The sequence below is a fragment of the Acomys minous genome (assembly GCF_964271855.1).
Source record: "Acomys minous genome assembly, chromosome: 2".
NCBI lineage: Eukaryota > Metazoa > Chordata > Mammalia > Rodentia > Muridae > Acomys > Acomys minous.
Window position 1 is genome coordinate 63,415,059 of NC_140484.1, and position 19,425 is coordinate 63,434,483.

Consider the following 19,425-nt stretch of genomic DNA (forward strand, 5'->3'; position numbering starts at 1 on the left):
CTCTGAAGCTATCGTTTAAATAAGCATGCAAATAGGATGCCACTTGGAAGAGGGGATTTGGAAAGCATCCCTCCCTCATAAGGTCTGAAGATGAGGAGGTGTCACCTAGGTGAAGGGTGAACCTTTCTCTCTCCGCTTCACAGGACCCTGACAGAGGCTTGAGGTTTGCTTTGGGAATCGCAGTAAAGGGTAAATCCTTCATATGTGACTCCCCAATGCTCTGGACCTTGTTCTGTCCCTTTGGGGTACATCGCTCTATTCTCGTCATTTGAGAATTCAAATTATGCCCTGACGCTGTAGGTTGACCTGGCTTCCATGGCATGATAAGGATTATAAATAATCATGTGATTGAGGAAGTCCTGGAAGGATTGCCTGGCCCTTCTTCATGCTGGTTGGCTGTAGTCATAACAACCGTTTGTCCTAGACCAAAGGTCAGCTTCTGCACGTCTTAATGGCCTTGTTCACAGTTCAATGTTCAGTAGCATAAAACTTCCTGTGAAGACACACAGGTTTTAATACTCACAACGAAGTACTAGGCTTCCTTTCTAAACACTGGACTCCAAATGATAAGGCCCCCAAATATTCTAAGATTGTCACTGTTTCATCCCAGGGAGCTTTTTTTCCTGAGAAAATGCCAACCACACAGAAAACGTTGATGTTCCTATCTGGCTTTCTCACAAGCCTTGGCTCTGTTGTTGTCATCTGCTCAATACTGGGGACACAGGAGTGGATCGCCAGCAAGATTTTCTTCACAGACGCTATTTCCAATGGTACAATTATTATCACCTATGGTCTTTTCCGTGGAATAAGTACTCAAGATTTGAACGAAGGCCTTCAAGAGCTGGACAAAAACTTTGAAGGTAAAGATCACCTACTTTGTATCTTTCTGCTTCTGGGTTAACTCACTCATTGGGGCATGTCCCATGAAAGTCTTCACTAACCAGGAAACTGGGAAAGAGGGGAGGACATCCTATTGGGACGCTAGATGAGAGAAGCACGGGAAAATGGCAAAGTTGAAGGATCCAGAGGATCCTAGAAACCTACAAGAACATTATGATAGGCAGATTTGGGCCCAGGGGTCCCACTCAAACTATGGCACCAGCCAAGGACAATACAGGCTGAAAACTTCAAACCCCTACCCAGATCTAGCCAATGGACAGTACATTCTCCACAGTTGAGTGGAGAGTGGGGTCTGACTTTCACACGTACTCTGGTGCCTCATATTTGACCACGTCCCCTGAATGGAGAGGCCTGGTGACACTCAGAGGAAGGATAGCAGGCTACCAAGAAGAGACTTGATACCCTATGAGCATATACAGGGGGAGGAAGGCCCCCTCAGTCACAGTCATAGGGGAGGGGAGTAAGGGGAAAATGGGAGGGAGGGAGGAATGGGAGGATACATTGAGACGTAATATGAATAAATTAATACAATAAAATTTAAAAAAAAAGATCACCTACTTTGAATTGGGATAGCAAGACTGGTTAAAATTCCCATGACTCTATAATTGGGCCAAATAGCCATCAAAGCTAATCTCTTCGAAGCCCCAAGCATGGCTATCATTGGATTAATTCATAATTCGGAAAAGTTGTTTATAATGTTTTCAGGCACCTTGGCTCCAGTTATCTTGTTATCTTAAGAGTCTATACCATTCTAGCAGCGGCAGAGCCTGGATGGTACCTATCTAGTTTATTGACAAGTAAATAATTAAGTTAAAGTATGTGGGAGCTTTATGGTATTTAATAGCCATCAGGAGCAGCATTTTAAATGGCACTGGCCATAGGTTTTGACTTGGGGCATCCAGCTGCTTCCAGAAGTTCGTACATAGCGAAAATGTAAAGCGGAAAATGTCAGCATCCAGTTCGTATTTCTCAGCTTCCTGAATGTACACTTTTATATTCAAAGTATCTCATTGTTGGAAGTGATATTTAATTCCTATTAATCCGATTACTTACAGGATTACTTATTTGTCTCTCATTTCTGATATAATAATGTCTTTCAGTAAACACAAAATAAGAAGCTATTGAGGGTAAGTGGATGTAGCTACTTGAGTCTTGGGTTTCAGGATCTAGCATTACTGTTCTTGAAATATAATAACCACATGTATACATTACTTAGCATATAAGTGACTTTGTATTGTGCAGTGCGGGGTCTGTACAGCTGTTTTTGGGTATTTACACTTCAAATTATGTGCTATCTACTGCCTTATGCCAGTGTAATGTTTGGTGCCTGTACTCTAGGACGGAGTTCTAGTGGGTTTATGGTTTTGTTAATGAAATGGTTTCCATAATCCAGGGCAACATGTTTATAAGCTATCAACTTGTCTTTGGGTGGTAGGAAAACCACATCTTTTTTGCGGTTTCAGCTGCTTTCCCTCCTCTCCTGGTGCTGGCCACCGCCTCTCAGGAGGGTGAAAAGACCTGCTTTACAGCAACCAGGAGCTAAGATTTCAAAGCCCTTTTCAGCTTTCAGTAAGATTGTTTTTCGAAACCAAAAAGTATGCTGGTCTGTGAATCCTCTGGCACATTTCAAAGCTTTCGATCTGAGGCAGAGGTCTACAGCGTTGCTTTGGATCAGCTGATTCTATCTAGAGATTAATGGCCTCAATTCAAGCCCTGAGTCCAGCCAGGGGTGGGGCGAGAAAAGGACAGGAAAGGTCAGGCCCTCTGTGAACGGGAGTGAGCACTCTGGTGTTGGCAGAGCAGGGACAGGCACAATCAGGAGGAGCACAGCGTGGGTTTAGTGCCAGCTGAGCCTTTCCCCTCAGTATAGCAACAAAGGCTTGTGTCGCCTGTGCCTGGCTCTCTGTTTTTACCCTTTGCTACTGGAAAGCCACACTCTAACTGACCCCCAAACCTCATGGTCCAACCTCCCATAGTTACAGAGTCAACAACTCCCCAGTGGAGGAAGACAATTGCTGTTTGGTATCTAAAGGCCACTCAGAGACTAATGGGATTTTTCTATACTGTGGTAAGCACTGAACATATACCCAGGTCTCCCCGACAGGAAGTCCTCCCTAGAATTTGTAGATGATGTTAAGGATCTCCTGTTGCTTACCCTGTCAACAAGGCAGGAGATGACCTCCTGCCAGTAAGACAGAGTTGCAGTGCACAGTGTTAGCTGATCATTGGTAGCAAAATTAAATCGGCACAAAATCAAATAGTCACTGTCCTGTTCAGCACTTATAGATCGGTGCTTTCCCTTGAGAAGTCAAGTGTATGGGCTTTCATTCTAGGGCCAGGACACACTGAAATCCTCAGGCAGCAAGGCATATCACCAGGCCCTGCACGGAGTCTAATATATTGTGTATATTTGGACTACAGAGTTTGAAGTGGAAAAAGCAGAATGGGCAGTAGCGTTTGATTAAGTGTCAAAAACATCCAGCCAACAATAGGTCAATGAGCTGAGAGGATGCACGGACAGCCCCCGTCAGGAGACTTTCTGCTGTGGCACTGGGCTGACAATGAGCTCAGGCTGGCTAGGTGGATCCTGCTTTATCTAATATCCAGGTGAGTGGCCTTTAGCTCTGTCCAGCCATAGGTGGATGGTCTTTACCACGCCTAAGGTTCCAGTTATATAACTTCAGCTGGAAATCTCTGCCATGTGAGTGACGTGCTTAGACTTGGATACTGATAGGATCTGTGGCTCCTCTGGTGAAATGCTCCCTAACTAGGGCAAGGGGAAGCTCCACCTCCACTGATGTACAATGTCTCCACAGTGGCTGGAGGTGGGGGTGGAGAACACAGCTCTGCAGACTCCTAGGAGGGGCCGTGCTCACTCTCACCAGCGTTTGCCTCTTGGGTGCCTTCTATTAGCATCCTGAGTGAAGGTATCCCCTTGACTCTGAGAACGCTATCAGGGCCCAAGGGACACGCTGTGTACTATTCCCCCAGGCTAGCAGGAACGAGACAATGTGTCACTTGGTTGTGACATCCCTCTGAATATCATCTCCAGTATGACCCAGCCTACACCCTGACCTGACCAAGTGTCTTTACAGAATCATTTTGGCATCTAAGAGAATGTGGCCTCTCTTCCTATGGCACTAGGTCTCTTTGATCTTGGTCCCAAGAGCATCTTTGTTGGTAGATATGTGACACTTCAAACAGTCTCATGACAGCAGCGCTGACTCTGGCCTGGAGATGCAGTCTCCTGAGTGCTGCAAAGAATCCCTGCACTCCATCTCACCTGCCAATTAGAATAGTTTCAGATTGAGGACCTGTTCCTCTTGTTAAAGAAAAAAAAATCTTACTGGATGCATTATTTTCCACGTAGCTATGACAAAACACCCGAGACAAATAACTTAAAGGAGGGAAGGCTTATTTTTAGTTCATGGTTTCAGGGGAATTCCAGCACATCGTGGTGGGAAAGGCACGGCAGAGCCAGGAGCATGAGGTAGTTTCCTCACATAGTGTGGACCAGATAGCAGAAGGCACAAGTCAGAACCAAGGGGGCACATAACCTTCAAAGACCTGCCCCTCATCATCTGCTTCTAGCTGCCAGTCTGTCTCCAGAAACCCTTAAAACAGTGCCCCAGGCTGGAGTCTGAGCCTTGAAAGCTTGAGGACATTTTAGTCAGTCTATAACACCGGTTATGTTAACATCGGTATCAGCCTGACAGGAAGTAGAGTTACCAAGGAGACAAGCCTCTGTGCATGAGAGAGGGAGTTTCTATACTGGCTTAACTGACGTGGGAAGATCCACCCTAAATGTGGGTGGTGACGTCTCTGGGGCTAGGGTCTCAGAATGCAAAAAATGGAGAAGATGAGCTGATCACCAGCATTCTTCTCTCTCTCTCTCTCTCTCTCTCTCTCTCTCTCTCTCTCTCTCTCTCTCTCTCTCTCCCCCCCCTGCCTGGCCACAGATGCAGTGTGTCTGGTTGTCCTGAGCTCCTGCCACCATGTTTTCCTACTGTGATGAATTGCACTCTCAGACTGTGAGCTAAAAGAAAGCCTTCCTCCACTAGATTGCTGTCGTTAAGCACCTGATTGCAGCCATGAAAAGAAAAAAAAGTGATGAATGCACTAAGTGGTTTTGGGACAAAGGGATTATAGTTTTGACTCAGGGTTGATGGTCAGCGGTCTTGCCTTGGCTGGATACTAGGTTGACACAAACTTAGGACATTGCTTTCAAGCCCCTTGGTGGTAGGCTGCCCAAAGTTGATTTATTACAGACAGCTTAGGACACAGTCTTACAAATGAACCAAGGCTGGAGGCAAGTGTCAGGCTCCATGGTCTCTGAGTGCTGCACTTAGGCCAAGGCCCAACCATCACCAATTGGCTGTCATCTGATCTGGCTTCTCCTCAGCCCTCAAAGTGCCACTGGTTCCTAGTTCTTTTCTCAACACTGCACTATGAAATCAAGCTGAATTGAGAATGTAAATATAGCACAGAAACTAATTGCAAAGTAAAAATAACATGAGGTTGATTTTTGGAGAACATAAGAAGCCCCCCTCCCCCACTCCCACCCCCACCCCACTCTGACTCCATCTCATGTGTCAAGACATGTTTCCTGGAGAAGGACTGTTCATCCTTTTCCCTTCTTGGAGGTGTGGCCACACTGGGAGGAAGAGATGGTGGGAATGGAGGGGGCCACACAGGAGGACTTAGTCACTTTTCTTCAAAGGCAATCTTGGCAACTGTCCAAGAGGCTGTGACAATGGCTGTGACTTTCTAGGAGGGCCAGGCCCTGCTCTACGATCTGTCAGCACTGTGGTGCCCACTAATGTAAATGGTGTGCTTGATCAGGTCTCCAGTGTCCAAGGAGAGAGTGGACTCTGTTCCCACCTGCAGGGACAGTTTTAGCTACTTGTGTCGAAGGTAATTTAAGGAATGAAGTGTTTGTCCTGGATCTCAGTTTGAGTGTGCATCATGGTGGGAAAGCCACTGAGGTAGGAACATGAGGCTGCTGCAAAAATGCCATCTGCAGACATAACAGAGAGAGAGAGAGAGAGAGAGAGAGAGAGAGAGAGAGAGAGAGAGAGAGAGAGAAGGAGGGAGGGAGGGAGGGAGAGACAGACAGACAGCAGAGAAAGAGACAGAGAGACAGAGATAAGAGAGAGACAGAGATAAGAGACAGAGACAAAGAGGTGAATGCTGGCACTCAGCTTGCTTTCTCCTTTTTATTCAGTCCAGCGCTCATGGAGGGCACAGTGAATCCTCCTGCCTCAACCTAATCTAGAAGCTCCCTCAGAGTCACTCAAAGAGGTTTGTTACCCTGGTGATTCTAGAGCCTCTAAGTCCACAGCATCAAGCCTCACACTCACTCACACTCAGCGTCTGTGGACTTACAGAGAACAAGGCCTGGAGCTGGAGGGCAGGTGGCAGGCGGGACGCGAATGGGTGAATCTTATCCTATGGGGAGCTGGGTGTCTGGACGCCCAGCTGAGATGGCTGCTGGCTGGGTGCTCATCTCTGTGGCTGACTGTTCTTGGCCTCTTTCCTAGGCCATAAGAATCATGGCAATTAGCTCCAATTGTGAGGGGACTCTTGATTCAGAAGCTTGTCCCGAGGGGGAGAGAGAGAGAGAGAGAGAGAGAGAGAGAGAGAGAGAGAGAGAGAGAGAGAGAGAGAGAGAGAGAGAGAGAAAGAGAGAGAAAGAGAGAGAGAGAGAGAGAATGCCATTTATCTGCTAATTTCATGGGGAGGAAGCAGCTGTCAGGTGCCTGGAGGGTAATTGTTACTGAATTCTAGCGAACTCTCCCAAAACCTTCAGCTATCATTGTCTGAGTTCTAAGGCAGGAGCTGCTGGAAAGACATAGCTGTCACATCTAGGTGTCAGGGAATTCAGGAATACTTTTTATAATGCAGCAGTTAAAATTAAGATGAATTGTCCCCCAAGTACGTAGGGAAGTATGAGTCAACAGCTCCAAATTAACTCTCTTTGGAAAATGACGTCTGCTAAATCTTACTGAAAGTCAAGGCAGAGCTAAACTTGATTGTCGCTTTCTTTTTCTTTTGGGGTATGTGTGAGTGTCACATGTGTGTGCACACGTGCACGTGTATGTGCAAGTGCTCCTGCATGCATGTGCACACATACATGGAAGCCAGAGATCAACATTATATGTCTACCAGTTATGTCCCTTCTTGTTTTATTTTTTTTTTACTTTTATGTGTATGTGTGTGTGTGTGTGTGTGTGTGTGTGTGTGTGTGTGTGTGTGCGTGCGTTTGTGCTTGTACAAGTTTATGTGTGAATGTAGGAGCTCAAGAATGCCAGAAGCAGGTATTGGCTCCCCTGTCATGGGAGCCTCCTTGTGAATGCTGGAAGCAAGCCGATTCCTCTACAACAATAAGGATTCTTTTTTTGTTTGTTTTGCTTTGTTTTGTTTTTTGAGACAGGATTTCTCTGTGTAGCCTTGGCTGTCCTAGACTCACTTTGTAGACCAGGCTGGCCTCGAACTCACAACGATCCAACTGCCTCTATACCTTGGTTTTTGCCACATTGTTTCTAATGGAACCTGGAGCTCACTGATTCTGCTGGGCCGGCTGGTTAGGAGGCTCCAGGCATTCTCTCCTGTCTGTTCCTCCGGGGCTGGGATTTCAGACACTGTGCCTGGCTTCTTTATTTTTAAACATAAGTCCTGTGGGGAATTGAACTCAGGCCTGTATGCCTTCTGGGCAAGCACTTCACACACCTTTTGTGGTCACTGTTTAACCGAATATCCCATTTGCAAATGAACATTCACTTATAGCTGTGAGGCAGATAGATACTCAGAGAATTCCAGATGTTTGGGACACAGGGCATGTTCTTCACATTCAAGTTTCTGTTTTTGACTTAAATATTCCAGTTATGTCCTTGACTACAGAACTCTGCCAAGGAGAGAGGGGGAGAGGAGCTCTTTTGTCCCCAGCCAACTTCCCTTGAGATGGAAGGAAGTTTCCTTCTGACCTGGCTGCTGGGGATAAGGAAGTGGATCCACAGTGACCTGGACCACCTCCCTCAGGTTTCAAAATCAGCACATTTTGAGTTAGTACAAGCAAAAACATCTCAAACATGGTGTTTCTATAGAACACGGGGAAGCAGGCAAGCCTTTGTTAAGTCAGGGACAAGTGCAGCGCCAGCCCAGATGGCCTTTGAGAGCTTCATTTGGACTACAGGGCAGAGAACATAGGCTAGGAATCAATCCACCCAAGGAGTCACTGACAAGTCACTGAAAAGTCCAGTCACCATAACAACAAGGAGGCGTTGCCTAGGGCAGCTGAGCTTTGCCCGTGTGTGTCAGTGGAGTGGAATGCTCTACAGAGGTGGTGGGCGGGCACTGTCCACTTGGGGAAGAGCCGGTGTTCCTCTTCTCCTGTGGGCTCTGTTCTAGAGCTAGCAAGGCATGCATGTCAATGTTTATGACCAGTTGCAGCCATGCTCCTGTCTCCTGGCCCTCCTTCCTGCGCGTCCCTCTGCCCATCCAGCCAGCGCCCTTCCAGGAGGTGCCTGCTCTGGGGTCAGCCACACACTACTCAATATTTTGGCCACCCCTCTTTCCTGCCTACTTTGTCTAGTAGGAAGACATTGAAGATTTAGAAAAGTAAATATGAGGACTTAAAATTTAAGATGTTTTGTCCACAACATACTGTTTAGCGCCAATCCTCCCAACTTCTGGCTCTTCTAGTCTTTTTTCCTTCTTTTCCCCAGTGAGGAAGAACCTGGCTTTTAAAAAAATGTTTTTATTTATTTATTGTGTGTGTACATGCACAGGTGTGCCGTAGCACACAGAGGACAGAGAAAAACTCACAGAATTCAGTTTTTTTCTTCACTCATTTAGGTCCTAGTGATTGAAATCAGGTGATCCCCTTGGTGGCATAAACTTTACCACATCGCTGGCCCCAAACCTGGTTTTTAATAGTGCCGTTGGATTAATCGGCTTCTTGTGAGACCAACAAATGATTTTATTAATGAAATGATTGCTGGAAACATTTTAAGAGTAAAAACATTTTTTTGTTGTTTAAAAACGAATGAACAAACTTAGGTTGTTTTTACCCAGACTGGAGTTAGTACATACGTATTCTTACACAAGGTAGATGTGGATCGTGGAGTCCTGTGTCAGATCACTCAGAGCTACCATTCAAAGGTAGGGGATGGTGCTATTGTAACTTTTAGCCTCTATACAATCTAACTTAGGTCTAGAATGTTTTCAGCCTCTGAGACTTCCTGCTGAATAACCTCACCCTTTCTAGTTCTTTCTGAGCTCTTAGCTGACTGGCTCAACTCAGCTGTTCTGGCTCAAACTCCTCTCCTAGCTGCTGACTGATTGAATCTGGATTCTCTCAGTCCCTCACTGAATAGCTGTACTTGGCTTCAAACTAACTCCAGCAATCTGTTCTAACCTTCTGGATCCTTCTCGATCTCTGGCTCGTCCGTCTTCCCTGGTGTCCAGCTTGTTCTCTCTGCCACCTGTCTCTGTAAAACCGTCCTGGTAAAATTGCCCCCCCTCCCCCTCTCTCTCTCTCTGTTGCCTCCTTTTAAATAATCTCTCCTTCCTCTCTGTTCTCGAGAGACTTGGACATATACTACTATGTCAAATTTTTCTTCGATTCATCACTTTGTCTGCCTCTCAATTAGCCACTACTATCAAACATGGCTGCTTCCTTCTACCAACTAACTTTACCTTCATTGTTTGGGATTAAAGGTGTGTGTTAATGGCATGTTTGTATTCCAGACACATTAGCCATGTTGCTAGATTACTCTACCCTACTCTATAGGGTAGAATCACCTCAGTGAAGGCCTTTTAAAAAAATATTTTATTTTATTTTATTTTATGTTTTTCCTGCATCTATATGTATATACCACGTGCCCATAGAAGTCAAAAGAAGGCGTTGACTCCTCTGGAACTGGAGTTACAGACGGTTGGTGGTAGGAATCGAACTCATGGTCTCTGCAAGAGCAACCCACGCTCTTACTTCTGAGCCATCTCTCCATCCCCCACCCTACAGCCTAATTCCTTACACAAAGTCTCAATCACATAGGAGGCTCTCATTTTCCTTGAATGTTCAGAAAGGAGACAGGGTGCATGGTGTGCAGTTCCACAGTGAACATCTGAAGCAGGGGTAAAATTACGGGTCCTCAGAGCGGGGCTTGACGCACAGAGAAGGGACGGAGAGAGGTGCCTTGCTAGAGAGGGTGCTGGTGGCCCATGGTAGGACATGGTTCGCGGATGCTTTGTGGTTCCCGCTGCCCCATGGGGGTTTCCAACATACAAGCAGCCCCGGAAACTAAGAATCCACCTCTACCTTGCTAGTTCCTGTTCTTTAAAGCTGTGCCTAGCTAAGGATGTGAACATTTCCACATTCCTGGGGACCAGAGAAACTGGAAGAGGAAGACAGCCCTTGGCTAGTTCTAACTCACCCCCACCCCCCTTTGGCTACAATGGCGTGCAGTTCCCAGTGATTTTGCTAGTGCTGTTATAGTCAGCACCACAATCCCCGCCTCCTGGTCGCCCCACCCCCACCCCCGCAATCGTCTTTTCCTTGGGACTTCACCAACTATCTCTAAACTCTTCAGTGTGGGATCCTGACACACACTGACAACCACTGAAAATTCTCTGTATACCTAGGAAGAGCACATCTGTCACGTCTGGTCTTTTGTGTGGGAGTAGAACCGGAAGCGGAGGGGGTAGGTGCCCTGGAAAACAGCTGCTAAAGCTCAGAGGCTCCTGCGTCTGAGGACTCACAGCCCAGGGCACCTGCATTGCGTGTTCCACAGGTGTTGATCCACTATGGCGCTTCTTTGCATTTTAAGATATATGCCAATGTTGTTTTGTAAAGGGCTCTCAGTTTGGAAGGTAGTCTGAGGGCTAATCAGAGAGTGGTGTTCCCAGCTGACTCCAGTTTTGGAGCCAGGGAGGTGGGAGTCTGGACCCAGGGGAGGCACCCGGATTTGCCACAGCAAGAACCATTTTCCTGTTGCCACGGCTAGCTATTGGCTAGCATGTCTCTGATTATTTCTGCCAGGACTTAGTCTCCTGGTATTGGTTTGTTTATGTTTCTGTCAGCTCATCCTGGCTCAGAATGAGCCTGGCTTAAATTCTACTAAGCCGCAGGGTTTATAGGCTCCTCCTTGCACGTGGCTTTGCACCCTATGGGTTTCTGCCAGAAGCAATTAATTCTCAGAGCTGAAAGGAAGCTATGGTGACAGATTGCCATTATCCTACTAGCAAGGCTTTGAGTGCAGAGCTTGCTGAGGGAGGAAGCTGCAGGTATGAAGGACAGACACCCTCTGCTAGGACTTGAAAACTAAGATCAACATCTAGCCACTGTTTTGTTTTTGTTTGTTTTTTTTTAAACGAAATCCCAAATGTTCAATTTTACCAATAAAGACTCAGGAGCCAGATGCTGGGGAGAAAGCCCACTAGCTCAGAGAGGCAGAGAAAACAGCTAGCTGACCTTCCTACTCAGCTGATGCCCTCGAAGGAAAAAGCCCCTTCTCTTGTTCCCTGCTGTCTTTAAAAAAATCTCTCAAACTGAATATCCCTTCTTTCTACTTCCTGTGCATCTCTCTATCCGTCCACATGACTTCCTCAGTCACTGACTGGCTTGCCACAAGGCCAGTCTCATTCTGCGTGTTTGCGTATGTTCCTGTATACACGTGTGCACGCAATGTGACTATGCAGGGGCACATGCATGTATATATAAGTACATTTGGAGGCAAAAGGTCAGCTTCAGATGTCATTCTTCAGGTGATGCTCATCTTGGTTGTTGAGGCAGGGTCTCTGGTTAAAGTGGGCGGCCACCAGTTCAACTAGACAGGCTCTTCAGGGAGCCCCAGGATTCACCTGCCTCTGGCATCGTCTCCTTAATACTGAGATTGCAAACTCTCACCACCACGCCTGGCTTCTTCAGGTGGGTTCTGGGCATCTACATCAGATACAATTCTGACTGAGCCATTCCCTGAGCCTGTGCAGTCTTGGTTTTGCAGGATGAACAGCATACTGCTTCCTTCTCTGACACCATACCTTCTCTAGCTTGGCTGTATGTAGGATTTGTATTCTGCACTGTGCATTCACCAAACATTGCATTAGTTTTAGGGATATTGGACAATTCTTCGGAGAAGTCTCTGCATTTGGTGGCCATCCTATTCCTGGTCCTGAGTCTGGGAGCTTCCGTGTTGAGCTCGGTGTTCACTTTCTACAACAGTATCAGCAACCCTTACCAGACGTTCCTGGGTCCTATGGGCGTCTACACCTGGAACGGACTCAGTGGTGAGTTTCCTGAGAAGACGCATGTGCACATACATATATACATGCACACACTTGTACACATGCACTCATAGGTGTACACACAGGTACATTGATGCATGCTCATGAACACACAGGCACACACATTAGCTCCCCAGAGTTGCCATGCTTAGGTGGCCAATCCACCGAGCCAGGGGAGAATGCCATCTGGGTCCAACACTCTTCTTGTGGGCTAGGGTGCTGTGTGGTTGCTAGGTGATTTTTGTTATTTTGTGGGTGGATACTGGGGTGGAGGATGGAGTCCAGATGGAGAGTGGATCCTGCTGTGACTCAATCAAAAGATTCTTCATGGGTTTTGTCCATACACTTCAGCTCCGCATCTGCCCAGTGGGACTGAGACTCAGAGGTTAAGGGACTTGGATACAAATCCACATATTGATCTCCAGTGACAATGGCCTCCATTAGTGACCAGACCTCACTCACTGACAGGGTAAACAGTGAATTGATCTTAGTTTCACTCATGCAATTCAGAGCCAACAGACACAGTAGCCTCAGAAATGTCTGAATTTGAAGATTATGTTATAAGAAGTCTGTTTCCCTTCATCATTGTATATGTTGATTTTTCAGTGTGTGCTCTATAGGTTTACAGTTGGTTCGATCCTGTTAAAGATTGGATATTGGGGCTAGAGAGATAGCTCAGTGGTGAAGAGCACTGGATGCTCTTCCAAAGGACCCAGGTTTAAATCTCAGTGCCCACATGACAGTTCAAAACTGTCTGGAATTCCAGTTTCAGGGGCTCTGACACCCTCACACAGACATATATGGAAGCAGAACACCAAAATAATAATAATAATAATAATAATAATAATAATAATAATAATAATAATAATAATGGTCAGATGTACATAACCTGGACTCTGGCAGCTCTAGAGGAAAGGCCTGACATTTCCCAAGAGTTAGGAGAGTGTCCTGGGCCCAGGACTCCCCCACTGACATGACCTGATCATGGGTTGATAAACTGACCCATTAAGCTGACTTAAGGCCACTTGTTCATATTGGAGCTGGGTCCAGGTCATCTGTTTTACAGCTTTAGAGGCACATGGGGGAGGAGGAGCAGGCTCCCAGAGAAGGGGAGATGACAAGAGGCTAAGTTGGGCCTATACTGCCCTGTTTGCAGCACATGGGGCTTCTAGCTGGTCTCCTCAAGGCTGTAGCCTTATTGCTTTTCTTCTGCAGTGGGGGACAGACTGACACATGTCCATGGAGGAAAACAAAAAGAGGTGTCTGGACAGTCTCCCCTCAGCCCTGTCTACATCTAGCCACAAAAGGCTATGTGGTGGGGAGAGAATTCCCACACATTCCCTCTACCTCAGGGCTACATTCTAACACAGAGGGAGAGGCTATGGGGTGGGCAGGAAAACCACCTGTAATGGGCGTGTGAGGGGCAGCATTCTGACCTGGGTCTAGAGGAGGCTTTTTGGCCACCACAGGAGTTGGGAGTAGCCTTTTGTGTCCTGATGCTCAGTAAGCCAGATTCTGTGCTCACATGCCCTCAGAGAGCCTTGATTTTTCTCTCCTTATCTGGAGGGTCACATAGTTTAGCAAAATCTTGTTTGCAAGAGACTGAGCCTGTAAGAAGGCTTCTGCGCAGAACTGACTGGCCTGTGGGGCATAGTGAGAGGAGGGATGACATCAGACTGACTTGCAGGACCAAGGAGCCAATGAGCTGCTACAATCCCCTGTGGCGCTAGGCTCGCCCATGTTCTCTTGGGCTGACAGGGGGTGAGTAGGCCCCGTGGGAGGAGAGGAAGGGGATTCTGTCCTTTGCTTCTGGTGGAAAGAAACAGCAATAACACTGCCTGGGGCTTGCACCCCGACCTCAGCTCCCACTGGCTCAGTGTGACTGGAGTTGGCCACAGGGGATTTTAAGGTAAGTAGAAAGGAGGTTGGATTGAGAGAGACCTTCACAAACCATCTCCACCATACAAATTGTTCCTCAACTGGAGAACACAGAAAGTAGTGAGTGGATACTACGGGCCAGCAGAGACTGGCCCTGCCAGAATTCAAGTCCTCAACCCCTTGAGAACTGGCCCTCCATTCACCACAGCCTCCAGGAGCCCTTCTATCTACAACTCTGGAGAAACTGTACAGCTAACCAGGCCTAGAGATGCAAGCCTATCCTTCCAGTTTTATTGGAAGGCTGAGATGGGAAGATGCCTCTCAAGTTCAAGATCTGTCTGGCTACAGAGGGAGGCTAAGGCCCTGTGCAACATAAGCAGTGAGGAGGGTTGGTGCGGTTCAGGGGTAAAGCATTTGCTTACTGTTTCTGAGGTTCCGTATTTAATTTCCAGTGCTTCAGGAAGGAACGGGAAAGAAAGGGAAGGAGGGAAGAAGAAAGGGAGGGAGGGAGAAAGGAAGAATAGACATTCGGGTAACCAGAAACAACGTGAAGCGCATGGCTCCAAGGCATCTGTCTCTAAGGTGCCCAGGTAGGTGGGTGTCTGTGTGCCTGCCCTTTCCTGTGCAAATCAAAGCTCCAGACAACTCACTTTAGGATAAAGGCACTAGCCTTGTGTTCATTCCACCGCTTTACGATGAATTAATCTTTTTATAAGAAGAAACTTCACAAGAGGAAAATGAAGGATAATGAAGGCGTGAGAGGCGCCCAGTGAGCATCAGAGGCACAGGACTTTTGTTCATGCAGATAATTAAGAAATAAAGCCATTATTTTATGGGTGAGGTGTGTCGTAAAGGGCTGTTCAAACATTCTCTTCATGCAAGGCCCCTAATTAGGTTTTCTCAGAGGACCATTTGGGGAGCTTCTATGGCAATGGGTCAGGACACAGCTTGATGCCTGAGAGTTCACTGAGGTGTACGCCTTCTGTGTGCATCAGCAGATTGAGGATCCCGGATGGGCTTCATCTTGGGGATCCCCCTGATGTATCAGACCCTACCTGGGCATGAGCAACTATCTTTACTCTCATCTTCCCCCAAAGTTTTTTTTTTTTTTTAATTCTAGCGTTACTGGTATATGAATTGCTGCCACATACATAACCCACTTAAGATATGCTGTCCGTTGGGTTTTGTCATGTTCTTAGACACTGCAGAGGTCACTACGCAGAGATCAGCTCGAAGAGAGACCTCATGTCTCCTGGCTACTCCCTGCCTTTCACCTACCTAAGCAACTATAAATCTGCTTTGCTGAAGATACTTCCTGGTTCAAAGCTACACTCGGCTGAGTCATGCGGAGTGAAGTTTCTGTAGCAGCTGTGTAGAGCTTCCCAGAGTCTGTGTCCAACACTCTAGAGCCTCTGGTTCTCTTGGCAGGCCTCACTCCTCACAGTTGGAGATGTGCCTGACCCGCTGTCTTTTTCTGCTCTTGTGGAGGTGGCTTCTTTTACTCGTGATGCTAGTATTTTCCCAAGTCTTGTTTTTCCGTTCGCATCTCCCCATACACTGGCCATATCCACTCTCTATCGCCTGTCACTCACTCACACCTGCTACATATGTGACCTTAAGGCACAAGCTGTGAGGTAAGCCAGTTGCTCAATGATAGGTTTCTGACAGGATCTGAGCCTGCACGTCAGATACTGCTCTGAATAATATTTATTATTTCATGCCTAGAATCTAGTTTATATCTCACATCTTATTTTTACATTCCCCTTCATCCTAAAACACTATAGAACCCTATTCAATAAATGCATTTGGATTATGTGTCCCATAAAGAAAATAAGTGATATTAAAATGCTCCAGGATGTGGGGGAAATGCAGCTGGAGAGTTGACTCAACAGTTAAGAGTGACGACTGTCCAATCGTGAGGACCAGAGTTCAAATCCCACTCCCACCCTGTGGGTGGTTCATAGACACCTATAATACACGTTCTAAGGGATCTTATGTCTTATTCTGACCCCTGGGTATGGACACTTACACATATGTGTGCATATATTCACCCAGACACATTCTCATACACATATAAATAAAATAACCTTAAAATATGCATCACAAGGGTAGGTTGATGGCTCAGTGGTTAAAGTGATTGATTGTTGCAGAGGAATAAGGAGCTGAGTTCAGATCCCCAGCATCCAGGAAAGTGGTGCACATCTGTAACCACATCCCTGGACGGGCAGTGACAGGTGGAGACAGGGGCTCTGGGAGGCTTGCTGCTAAAACAAGGAATTCCAGGTTCAGTGGGTGACTCTGCCTCCACCCTCTGTCTAAAAAAAAAAAAAAAAAAAAAAAAAAAGATGGAGAGCAATAGAGAAAGATACCTGGTGGTCTTTGGCCTCCACATATGCGCACATGCATGTGTGCGTATTCCGACTCATACCACAGAAATGCACGCACGTGCCTGCCTGCATGCATAGACACCATCAACGTTAGGAGCGCCTCGCTGTGTCATTCACCAAGCTCAATCTTATTTTGCAGCATTCTTTGCGTTCCTGGCCATGGTTCTGTTCGTGGGGAATGTGGAGTCCAACCATCTCTCCGAAAAACTGTCCCAGAAGCTTTATCCAGGGACCACTAATGAGCGAACAACCCACACTTACGGATACTCATTTTGGCTCATTCTGCTTGTCATCTTTCTGTGTGTTGTCACTGTGGTCATCATCATTTTCTATCAGAAGGCCCGCTACCAGCAGAAGCAGGAGCAGAGGAAGCCGGTGGAGTATGCGCCCAGGGATGGCATTTTATTCTGAGTCCTGTCTCACATCACATTTGTACTGCCTCTGCTAGTAGTAACTGGAACGCTGCATGGGAGAGTAGCTGTCAGGGGCCATAGCTTCTGTAACCATGGCATCATGTCCTTCTTAGATGACCGCTTGCACATTTCTCCACAGGAATCCCTCTGGAAAGAGTTTTCTCACAAGGCCAAGAAAATGAGTGGGAAAGGCTGTGGTCTAGAGTGCTCCAAGAGGGAGTGATCTGGGGCCTGTGGGCCTTCCCACTCGGCCTTGCTCTCCATAGAAATAAATAAATGTCTGTGGGGAGTTTTTTCTCTTTCCTGTGACCAGCTTAACGGACTGTAGCCCCTGTGAGTGGTCTTCAGGAAGGATCCGGCACTCCACTATAAGAAAAAAAAGGTTCAGAGGCATTTTGATCTTGTTTTTTTCAGTCTTGAATTATATACAGAAGGATAAAGGATGAAATGACCTTGTGTTCTGGTCCCTTGGTGGCTGTCATGGCTTGCAGGCTTAGTTCTGTTGATCAGGGCTAGACACGTGTAGAGCTTAGGCCTCAGGAAGCCCTGTGTAAGCAGGTTAGAGGTACAATATAGCCGTCACGGCCCCTTTCTGCCCCAGTAGGTAGACTGGGAATGGCACAAAAAATTGATTCTACATTTTTCTCCAGTAAGATATTTCCTCTGAAAAAAATCTAACTGAGAACCCTTCGGCCTTGACTGTTGTACAAGTTGCCACAGTGAAAACGGGTAGGACTGGAGAGTGACCCCCACCTTGTCATGTGTTGATGGAGTCATAAAAAAGTAACTCTGTGATAAGCAGTGGATCCTCGAGGACAAATGGCCTTCAACACTCAGACTCAGAGACGTGAACCGGGTTCCCACAACGTGGGCAGGAGCATGCTGAGCCCTCATCCCGGTGGTGTTTCCTGTCAGGCAGATGAGACAGGCATTTAATAAGCATCGACTTAACTCCAGTCAGAACAGTTGCTTAGGGTTGGAGGTCATCCCTCCATTGTAGAACCCCAAAGGGCCTAGCAAGATGTGCAAGGCCCTGGCTGCCATCCCTAGCTCCATAGAAATAAAACAAACACATAGCTACAAAACTGTGCTTGTGGTTTGAAAGGATGGTTCTCTATCACGCCCTACCTTGAAGACCTGTTAATTCAAGATTACTCTTATCTATTAAGTTATTAAAAACTTGTTTTATTTCCTTTGTTGTGTGCACATGTGCACTTGCCATGATGTGTGTGTCTGTGTGTCTCTGTGTGTGGAGGTCGGATGGCAGGCTTCAGGAGTTGTTTCTCTCCTTCCACACTATGAGACCTGGGGATCAAACTCAGGTCGTCAGGCTTGGTGGCAAGCACATTTACCCACTGAGCTATCTTGGGGGCCTACTATTAAATTATTATAAAATTTGAGTTTGGGCAACAGTGGCTTAGTGTGTGAAAGTGCTTGCCACCGAGCCTGATGACTCTAGTCCCTCTCTCAAGACCCACATCACAGAAAGACAGAGCTGCCTCCTGTAAGTTGTTCTCTGCCCTCCATGTGTGTATTCCGGCATGGGCACGCCCATAACCACAATCTCAAGACAATACAGAAAATATATACCTGAATATAAAACAAAATAAAATTTAAAATGATTCATTCTTGTTCATCTACAAATTTTGGATATATTTTAAAAATATGATCTAAAAAATATAAATTCTGAGTCTAAAACATTTATATGATTCAAAGGCCTGAGTTTTCTCTCAGATTTTTAAAAAAAATGTGGCCGTGGAATGAAGAGGACACAGATGTGGGTGCTGGCCCATGCCTGTGACCCCCACCTATCACAAAGCAGAAGATTGCCATTACTTTAGTCAGTCCGATATGTTGGGAGTTCCAGGTTAAGGCTTCATAAAGAGACTGTCACAATTTGAATGAGAAATATGCCACATTTGCTCAGGTATTTGGATACTTGGTCCCCAGGCGGTGGCACTGTCCAATGTTATGGAACCTTTACAGGGTGCAGCCTTGCTGAAGGAAATATATCCCTGGGGTAGGCTTTGAGAGTTCATGGTCTCATCTCACTTCCTGCTTGCTCTCTCAGCTTCCTGTTCCTGGTGTCTTCCCTGCCAGTTGCTGCCACAGCTCACCACCATTGTGGACTCACCTTCTACAAGTATAAGCCCAAATAAAATCTTTCTTGGTAAGTTGCATCAGCCATGGTATTTTATCTCAGCAACAGAAAGTAATGAATACAGATGGCCTTGCCTCAAGCAGGCAAGCATGCAAACACACTACTTTGCCTTGGGATAAGGTGAGTTACAAGGTTCATCCGCATATTCCAAAGAAAGAATGTAAAACACTGTGCTCACCAGGTGTGTATTCTCAGGTAAAAGACTATTCTCAGCTCTTTGGGAAACTGGGGCAGAAAGATAGGGAATTCCAGGCAAGCCTGGGCTGCTTAGCAAGATAGTTGAGGATAAAAAGAAATGGAAAGAAAAATGTAAAATAAAATGAGATATTATGCTCACTGACAATAAGAAGATGGCACTTGGGGTGACACCTTTAGAGAAGTCACCATTATACCAAAAGAACTG

The 19,425-nt window shown here is 46.5% G+C and overlaps 1 protein-coding gene across 1 annotated transcript; it reads left to right on the forward strand.

Annotated features, from left to right (window-relative positions):
• The first annotated feature begins 462 nt into the window (after window positions 1-462).
• CLRN3 (clarin 3) lies at window positions 463-19,035 on the forward strand. The gene is made up of 3 exons (XM_084755797.1): window positions 463-860; window positions 12,007-12,186; window positions 16,588-19,035. The coding sequence occupies exons 1-3, from the start codon at window positions 632-634 to the stop codon at window positions 16,857-16,859; spliced, it is 681 nt and encodes a 226-aa protein (XP_084611923.1). The 5' UTR covers window positions 463-631; the 3' UTR covers window positions 16,860-19,035.
• Window positions 19,036-19,425: the final 390 nt, after the last annotated feature.

Bases quoted from the DNA above. Each gene is read 5' to 3' on its own strand.
- CLRN3 (XM_084755797.1), top strand. From the start codon at position 632: ATGCCAACCACACAGAAAACGTTGATGTTCCTATCTGGCTTTCTCACA. The intron at 861-12,006 runs GTAAAGATCACC...ACATTGCATTAG, and splicing joins GCTGGACAAAAACTTTGAAG to TTTTAGGGATATTGGACAAT. The intron at 12,187-16,587 runs GTGAGTTTCCTG...CTTATTTTGCAG, and splicing joins CACCTGGAACGGACTCAGTG to CATTCTTTGCGTTCCTGGCC.